The 10,201-nt window shown below is 32.0% G+C and overlaps 1 protein-coding gene across 1 annotated transcript; it reads left to right on the top strand.

Moving 5' to 3' along the window:
- Positions 1-3,169: 3,169 nt before the first annotated feature.
- Positions 3,170-6,411, top strand: LOC111412678 (aluminum-activated malate transporter 8-like). Its single transcript, XM_023043604.1, has 7 exons — positions 3,170-3,451; positions 3,570-3,732; positions 4,404-4,544; positions 4,729-5,001; positions 5,140-5,252; positions 5,338-5,481; positions 5,607-6,411. Exons 1-7 carry the CDS (start codon positions 3,170-3,172, stop codon positions 6,051-6,053), a joined length of 1,563 nt encoding a protein of 520 aa, XP_022899372.1. The 3' UTR covers positions 6,054-6,411.
- Positions 6,412-10,201: the final 3,790 nt, after the last annotated feature.

Below are 10,201 nucleotides of genomic sequence, written 5' to 3' on the forward strand. Positions count from 1 at the left end.
CGATGTGAGATTTTTTGAGCAGGTCAATTCTGAATTTTTGTGCCTATTTTTTAGTTTTAATCGAATTGAATTGCTCATTGAAGCTTAATAGGCTCTGATATAATATTAAGACGTGAGTTCTAAGTTCCATTTTAAAACGTCAACATTATTAAAAGAAGTAATTCAAACCCTCATATGTTGATCTATATTTCGACATTCAACCAATATGAAATTTATCCCTTAATGGTATGAATGAGAGCGAAAAATTAGGATTTGCATTAAGTGAATTTTCTCGTAGTTTTATGGTTTATGCAATTGGTAGAAAATTGTGGGCATGGCAAATGCTAAATTATTTTACCTCGATTCGGGTGACTGAGAAGTGGAATATATCTTTGATAGTCTTTGGTTTTCTTTAAGGACATGTTTGATAGGTCATTATTTTCCATGGAAAATGAAATTTAAATTTCATCTTTCACTTTTTGACTGTTTGATAGCATTTTTTTTTTGGTAATTGATTTTCTTGCCACATGGACATTTTCTTGGTTTTCTAGGCTATGGTGCCGATTTATTTATTTATTTTTTTGACAATAAAAACAAATTTTATCCCTAATTGTAAAAAGATATTTTCCTTTAATTGACAATTTTTATGTAAAACAAAGTCAAACGAATACCAAAAGATAGATGATTTTCTTGATTTTTTTTTTTTGCAATGGAAACAAATTCTATCCCCAATACCAGTAAAATTATATCCCTTTAATTAATAATTTTCATATAAAATAACGTCAAACAAACACCAGAAAAATACTTTTATTTCAATATTTTTCACACGAAAAATTATACCAATCAAACACAATAATTGACAATCTCCAATAAAAAAATTCCTAGGTAATTCAATTACTTGGAATTCATTTTTCTTTCACCCAAATTCCATCTTTGCAATCAAACAGATCCAATTTTCTAGTTTTCAACATAAATTCGTGTCATTTATCTCCTTAGACTAGTTTCAAGAAACTATCTATTTTTAAAAAGCATAATCTATAATTTAGAAAACATATATAAATTTAGAGAGTAAAATGTTTGAAGTACTCCAATAAGCTCTTTATATTTAACACTTAATTTTACTATTCCAGAAAAAATTTTATTAATTTTCTTTGTCTTTTATTATAATTAGTTTTTCTCTAAATTATTATATTATTTTCCAACATTGAAAATTGAAATATTTTGAATACATTTAATTATAGAGAGTGAGCTTGGCTTTAATCCACTCTTTAAATTAAAATGTTAATTTAAAAAGTTTCTTGAAACATGATTTTAAGGTTAAAATGGAGAACATTTCATGTTTAAAGAGTCTTTTGGAGATATTCTTATATTTTATCTTATTCTGGCTTCTTAATATTTATTTAAACAAGAATCATGTTGGCAAATCGAGAAATTGATCAGAATTCCCACCATGAAGCAATCGGATATTTGACTCAAGAGAGTTGTGTTGATACAATATCACTTTTCCATGTTAAAACAAGTTTATGAAAAAAAACTCATGGGTTGAAACCCTTGAGTCCATTGGTTTTTAGGCCAATTTAGATCGTTTAGGCTGTCATAACAGGTCTTTTTACTATGGCAGAAATTATTTAGACTTGGTTTTTTCTTAAATACCGTAAATTTGTCTTATTTTTCTTAAAAAGTTGAATTACGGTTATGTGTTATTCGGTTGTCAATAGATAAAAATTATAAAATTTGGAAAATTTTCAATTCTTTCAATCAGAATCGACATTCGTGTAAATTCAATGAGATCATGATTTCAAATTCGTTTGCGTCAATGAGTATTGATTGTGCCCATTATGGGTATTTTCTTGAAGTCAACTAGCATCAATGTCATATGTTTGTTTCTTGTTTCACACTTCAACCTACATGAGTTAATTCTCAATGCTTGACATGAAGCAAGGGGTTCCCTTGCCATTTGATATGCATTTTATGGACCCTAGTTGAGGAAAGCATGATCAGCATGCAAGCTAGTGAAGACGACGACGACAATCTACACGAGGAGTTAAGAATGTTGACGAATATGAGCATCAAGAGCAGCCGAGTGTGATGCCAGTACGCTCTGCGGGTTCAAATATATAGCGATGCGTTGTTGAGATTCAAGACCAAGGAAAACTGATTTTTAAGCTAAGTGGTGCTTGAGATCCCGCACGAACAAAATTTCTGCTGCTAGCCTCGGTGATACCTTGTCTAGCTAGAAAAGCTGAAGCCTTCCCCAAAACTGCTTATAGTAATATACAAGTCTTCGATCCAGTGGCGGACGCAGACATTTGAAATTAGTAGGGCACGATTCAAACTTATTAAAAAGTTATGTATACTACATGAATACATACAGTTGATCATTGTCATAGATTCATAACTCTCATATATATGATAAATAACAATTCTCAAAAATTTCCAAATAATCTCACATATATGATGAATAATGAGTTCCAAAGAATTTTCAAATTCAATATTGCAAATGACAAAATAATCTCAACTCTCACTCTCTCAATTGTTCGGTTATTGCTGTAACTCTATTCTAATAAAAAAATCCAACTACCATTACTGCCCAAATCTGATTTCTGGCTCTAAAACCCAAAAAATAAATAATAATAAAATAAATCTTGAAATTTGGTGAGTCAATTGATCCATCAGGACCATGAGTAGGTCCGCCAGTGCTTCGATCCTGTCATAAATAACATGTCTGTAACATTTACTAATATGCACAATTTTTTTGAAGAATATATTGAGCCATGCGTAACAGTTCATAGAAACACTTCAAATTTCAAATTGGCTTTATATGATCTTCACCAAAGTCTATATGGCCCTATCAATTTACTGTTAGTAGTAAAAAACACAAAACGTGTTATGGCTTACCAAAAGCATCCTGCTGCTATAAGGCAACCCCACAAGACTTTTGTACTTTCGCTCGAGTCTTGACATCCAGAGTCACAACCCCACTATAGTCAATCTTGCAATTCCTACCCCTTCTTTGCATGAAATCTTATATAAAGGTAGCAAAACCTATTCACTAAAGAAAAACAGAATATATTCTTGCGTTCCTATCCTTCTCTCTTCTTATATAAATCAGTTATTGTATAGCCTCAATCCTCAAGCCTGCTTCTAAATTCCTCTTTGATAAGCACACTTTTCCCATTTAATATATCACATGGAGTTGGAATCTGGAAATCAGGAGAAAGTGGGTTTTTTTGTGCTTGGATTTTTGTGGGTGAAGCGCTTTACCAAGAAGTTCCTTTCTGAAATGGTTGAAATTGCTGAGCATGCTAAAAAGATTGCAAGAGATGATCCAAGAAAAGTGATCCATTCATTGAAAGTTGGACTAGCACTTAATTTAGTTTCATTGCTCTATTACATCCAGCCTTTGTACAGAAACTTTGGTGAAAACACAATGTGGGCTGTTATGACTGTGGTGGTTGTCTTTGAATTCACTGTTGGTAAGCTGCTCTACTTATTTTGCAATATCCCAGTGACACGAATGTTTTGTTATTGCATTGAACTTTAATATGTTTTCCAGTTACAACTGAACTTTCCAAAATGTTTATAAAAAGATTGCAAGAGATGATCCAAGAAAAGTGATCCATTCATTGAAAGTTGGACTAGCACTTAATTTAGTTTCATTGCTCTATTACATCCAGCCTTTGTACAGAAACTTTGGTGAAAACACAATGTGGGCTGTTATGACTGTGGTGGTTGTCTTTGAATTCACTGTTGGTAAGCTGCTCTACTTATTTTGCAATATCCCAGTGACACGAATGTTTTGTTATTGCATTGAACTTTAATATGTTTTCCAGTTACAACTGAACTTTCCAAAATGTTTAGGTTGTAATTGGACATTAAAACTTTTCCTAGTTGCTACTGAACTTGTCAAAATGATATCATAACAGTTACTCCATCAATCGCCATTTAAAAGTTAAGGAACTTGATGAACTTACCAAAATATCATTGCATCTTCCATCCATCAAGTCCCTTAAATTTTAAAATGCTGAGTACCAAAGTGACGGATAAAATTACATTTTGATAAGTTCAATAGCAACAACGAAAACTTTTAAAACTCAGTGACAACTAGAAAACATTTAAGAAAGTTCAATGGAAACTCAAAGAACTTTTAAATTTCATTTGCAATTGTGAAATATTTGAAAAGGTTAATTGGAATTAGAATATTTAACCATATTTCGCATGTGGACAGACCTAAATTGTACACAAAGGAAATTCATCTTTATCTTAGTGATGTTGAGTATTGTTATGTCCATTGTACCTATAAAGTTCTTTGTAATAAATATTACAGCTTCCGTCCTCCGTACGTTCATACTTGGTTCTGTGATGTTCAAGTTCTGCTTCAATGTAAAAACACAACCATGCATTCTTTTTCATTTTTTTCCCAGGTGCAACAATTGGAAAAGGGCTAAATAGAGGATTGGCAACTCTGGTAGGTGGTGCTCTAGGCCTTGGAGCTTATCACTTATCTAGCATTGCTGGAAAACCCGGTGAACCGATATTAATTGGAATACTTGTCTTTCTACAAGGTATACATGCTACAAAGTGCGTATAGTACAATTCTGGAAGCAACACCTATAGTAGACAATATTTCAATTTCATTAAATTTCTTGAGTAGTAGTTGTCTTAGTACTTCAATCCAGTATAACAAAAAAGCCATTCTATCAAATTTGTCTTGCATTAGACCCTAACTTTATGTGTATGTGTTCGAAGCTGGGGCATCAACATTCATACGATTCTTTCCCAGAGTGAAGGCTAGATATGATTATGGGATGCTAATCTTCACGTTGACATTTTGTTTGGTATCCGTATCTGGTTTTCGAAGCGATGACCTATTTGAGTTGGCTCGAGAGAGGCTCTGTACCATACTAATAGGTGCATCAGCTTGTGTGATTGTATCCATATTTGTTCGCCCTGTATGGGCTGGTGAAGATCTTCACAAGCTTGTAGCTCTGAACTTAGAGAGGCTAGGAAATTTTTTAGAAGGTATGATTTCTTTTTCATCATCTTGTTGTGTCTTCTAGCCAAGCACTGTACTTGTTCATCACCAATTAAATGGTGTGCTTAATATAAGCTAATATTATATATATATATTCTAATTTCTTGAGGTTATTTTGGGTCCAGGTTTTGCAGGTGAGATTTCGAATTCGACGGAAGCTAAAGAATTTGAAAATGATGTGCAATTTCGGGTTGGCGTGAATGGCATTCTGGATTCGAAAAACAGAGAAGATATCTTGGTAGGTAAAACGTTTGTATATGGTACATATTTTCATGGGAACGCAGTTAATAGTCTTTCTGATTTTGAATTTTGTTCATTGGCAGGCTAACTTGGCAAGATGGGAACCAGGGCATGGTCAGTTCATGTATCGCCATCCATGGAAACAATACCTCAAGATAGGGAATTTGACAAGGCAGTGTGCCCGCAGGGTTGAATCCCTCAACAGCTACCTAATTCCTAAAACTCAAGTATATCTACAAACCCTTTAAATGGAATTTGACAAGGCAGTGTAATTAGTATAGAATGTTTCTTCAAGAAGACGGGTTTTCAGCCCATTTCGTGTGTTTTAACTGATTTCGTGCTATTTTTGTAGGCATCAGAGAACAATGATATGATTCAGGTGGCATTTTCAAACGTCAGTTCAGAATCTGGAAAAGCATTAAAAGAACTAGCATTGGCAATTAAAACAATGATTTTGCCATCCTCCCCTAATCCGCATATAACGAACATGAAAATCGCATCTGGAAACCTAAAATCCTTCCTAAAATCAGATTTCTGTGAAGACACTAACCTTCTGCAAATAATGCCAGTTGCTGCTATTGCTTCACTACTGATAGAAATAGTTATCTGTGTAGAAAATATTGCTGACGCTGTTAATGAATTAGCTTCTCTTGCAAATTTTAAAGGCAGAAATTCAAATGGAGGTGGCCGAAATTCATCAAAGAGACAATGCAGGATTTTTGACCAGCTTCCAGAGGATGAGATTCCACACGTTATTTCAATTAATGAACCAACTTTGACTAGGTCACAAACTATTTAATAAACAATAAACTCGCAGACGTGTGAATTTCAATTCATGGAAAAAGTTTTATGCTGCTCCTAGTGAAAAGTTGAGAGAATGATAGAGCTGTTCTGTGTTGTTTCCAAATTCATGGCAACTTAAACTTACTATTGAACAAATTTTGACAAAATTATCCTGTTTGATTTACTTGTACCAATTACTGAGAATTTTCTTGGAAAAATGTTGGTGAAAGTGTTACCTTTTCATTGATAACAACACAGTGTTATACACATGTAGAGTCATGCCACAAACATAAAGATTTCTGCAAAGGAAGCTGCAGGGAAATTTGCACAAAATCATCTAAAATAGAGCAATTTTTTGCGTTGTCTTGGGTCAAATCAAGTGGCATCTTTTGCGAGGGGTGGTTATATTGTCACTATAATTTTTATTTGACACATGACGTTTCAATGCAGTTAAACTTTTCAATCTTTATTCATTGTAACAATTGTTTCCTTAACTTTTTTGGTCAAATTCTTATATTCAATCTTCCATTAATTAGTATGTTTTGTCATTGATGATGATTTATATCAAAAGATTTTGTTTTAATGCTTTGAAATGAGGGAAAAAATAAACTTTTCGTACTTTTTTTTTATTTTATTAAAAAATATGATGAAAAATAAGTTGTTTTACACTATTTCAACGGACTTTTGGACATAAAATTGTTATCAAATACAAAATGTACTAATGAAAAATTTGAGGATAAAAATGATATGAAAATCCGTTAAGAACATAAGTGCTATAATAAGCAAAGATTAAGAATCTTAAGAGTAATTAAAATGTGGTGTAAGAAATTAAAATTGTGGTATGAATATAATTATCCTTTTCTAAGATCCCGTTTGGTACCCATTTTCTTCAAAATATATTTTTTTTCTCTTTTTTTTTAACCACACATTCTTTATTAAAATAATATTACACGTAAATCAAAAAAAATTCTCATTTTTCAACCACACATTTCTCATCATTTTTCTATTCTAAAATACATTTTTATATGAAAATGAGTCTCAAACACCCTCTAAGTGTTTATCACACTTTATTCAAAATCTTCGGTGGCAATAATCTTTGAATCATCCATTGTAGGCTTAATTTTTGCTGACCTGCTTATATTAGGGATGTCGAGAATACTTTGTGTGGACTGTTGTAAATAACATGATTATTAGTGAACGAAAATTATACGCTGCAGACCTAACTTTTATTGGGAAAAAAAAAATCAAAACTCGAGTGTTTAGTTTACACCAATTCAAAAGTCAAGTGTATACTTTAAGGATTCAAGATTTAGGTATATATAATTACTTAAAAATATTTATGAAATAAATAAAATAAAGTCACAGTTATACAATTAATGGTCACAGATTTATAATTATATGCCACAATTTATCTAATGGTCACATATTATCAAATTAATTAGTCACTCATTATTTCGAGATCACAAATCAATAATTTTATAGGTCATAATTTATCTATCGGCTACAGATTTTCAAGTATGTTGGTTACAAATTATATTTTAGTAACAAATAATCAAATTTTTTAAAGTCAAGGTTTAATACTTGATCACAGATAACCAAATAATTAATCATATACACTAGATAATGCATCGCATACCACACCGCCAACACTACCACTACCGCCACCACACTTGTGACCACCCTCATCATGCGACCATCGCCAGCACCACAACACCACCGTCACCACCATCACCAACCTCCAACACCACCATAAAAAAAATTATCACCAAATCCACATTGCCACCACCAGCAGCCCACCACCACATACATCGCCACTATCACCATTTGCAACCGCCAATAAAAACTACTAAAAACTTCGATCGGCTAGATTGACTCGAAAACCACCCCCAAAAATTTGAAGCGATGACTAGATCGCTCACATCAATCGACCAGATCGATCACATCATCGATTACAAGGGCACCCACTACAGCGACTATGTCGCTGCTCGACTCTCATATCTTCGATGGAGCAGTGCTCCTCAACGATGATGGCGACGTGAGGGAGAGTGTAGAGAGAAAGAGAGATAAGATATGAAGAGAAAAGAATAAGAGAAACGCTGCTCGACTCTTACATTAAACGTGGCCTTGTAGCAGCGCTAGGAGGTGTCTCCGACAGTGGGCACTCCTCAACGACGATGGTAGAGGAAGGGGGCAGAGAGAGAGAGGATATGAAGAGGAGAATGAGAGAATGGAGATGATAGAAGAAAAATGATTTAGGTTTGTATGGATTAGGTATGGTGGGCATAATACCTGATTTTTGATTAAAAAACCTTTCCAACTAATCTTTGTACTGTAAATTTGAAAGGCCTTGAGGCATGTAATTTCCACATTTTTATTATCATTGTATTCATAATTCTTCTCTATAAATACGTGGATTTGATTTTCAATATAATACACAATTATATTGACTTTTCTACTTTCTTTTTTTCTCTCTCTATTTTATAGCATGTTATCAGCACAAACTTCCAACCAATTTAGTTAACGAAATTGAGTTTCTCTTTCTGCCCACAAATCTCTAATCAGTTGAGGTAAGGAAAAATAATTTTTCTTTTAATGCAAGAAAGTCAAGAAATTCTAGCCAATTGAATTTACAAATAAACTCTTCTATTCTACACTAAAAAAATGTCAGTATTCTCTTAACTTTGAATGCATAACAAAGCAGTATAGTTATTCGATCTATTCATATCATTTATCTATACAATTTATGATGGATAAATATTTGCTTAAATGTAATTTTTTCATTCAATATTTTTATAAAATATTAAATATTATTCTAGAAAGGAAACAATTTAGGCCCTGTTTGAGCCACATTTTTAAAAAAATATATATATTCTTCAATAGTGATTTGACATCATCTTAACCACACATTTTTCAATAAAATAATATTACACGCAAATTCAAAAATTTTCCTTATTTTTTAACCACATATTTTCCATCAATACACTATTCAAAAATAGAATTTCATTCCATAATGTGGCTTAAACAATGTCTTAAATCAATATTTCAAAAGAACATTGTACCATTCCTTGAAAATGAATATTATAATTATATTGTTTTGTTGCTTTTAAAGAAGCACAAGTTCATACAAACAATATTTAAAATATTATTATATTATTACTCTTGAAAATGTATAATATTTTGGGAAAATTGCAGTAGCATTTTCTAACCTTTTCATTTTTTACGGACTTTATCCTAACTTTCATTTTGTGCCAGCGAAAGTCCATAACCTTTCATAAATATGCACCTGAAATCCGTTTGGACGAAAACCGTCCAAAACACCGTCAGTTGATCGGGTAAATTCCTTGAACTATTTGCTATCGCGACAATTTGATTGAATGTTGATACCGTTTTGGACAATGTGTTTGGACGATTTTATTGGATGTTGATTCTTTAATTTTTTCGATCAACTGACGATATTTTGAATGGTTTCTATTCAGATGGATCTCAGGTGCATATTTATGAAAGGTTGAGAACCTTCGCTGACACAAAATCAAGGTTAAGGTAAAGTTTGTAAAAGACAAAAAGGCTAGGGACCACTGCTGCAACTTTCATATCATATTCTTAAGTAAAATTTGTTTGTAATTGTGCTTTCCTAAATAAATACAATTTATAATTCTATTATATATATATTTGTATTCTAGAAAAATGTGGTATTGTGCTATTAAAGAAACACAAATTTATACTTATCAATATTTTAGAAGAACATTACTTGTAACTGAAAAGTATGATATTACAATTTCAATATCTCTAAAGAATATTGACTCAATACTTTCGAGGAAACATAAATTAAATCATAATTATTCTAAATAAGTATGGCATTGATGTTCAAGAATATATTCCTGAAGAATATTGCATTGTTGCTCATGTAAAGTACAAATTTTAACACTATATTGTTTAGCTTGAAAAGTAAAATGAATCATTAATGTTAATATAATCTAGAAGAATATTGTATTTATACTGATTATATACCTCATTGTGTTCCGGAAGAAAAAATAAAATTTAATATGAAAAAATTTGTGTTGATGCTCCTGAGAAAACACAACTCAACTACAATATTTCTTTTAGAATATTTAGGATCATTAGTACATTTATCATACTCAAATCTATATAAAGTTAATCTTCAAG

This window comes from Olea europaea, chromosome 16, assembly GCF_002742605.1.
Source record: "Olea europaea var. sylvestris chromosome 16, O_europaea_v1, whole genome shotgun sequence".
Lineage (NCBI taxonomy): Eukaryota > Viridiplantae > Streptophyta > Magnoliopsida > Lamiales > Oleaceae > Olea > Olea europaea.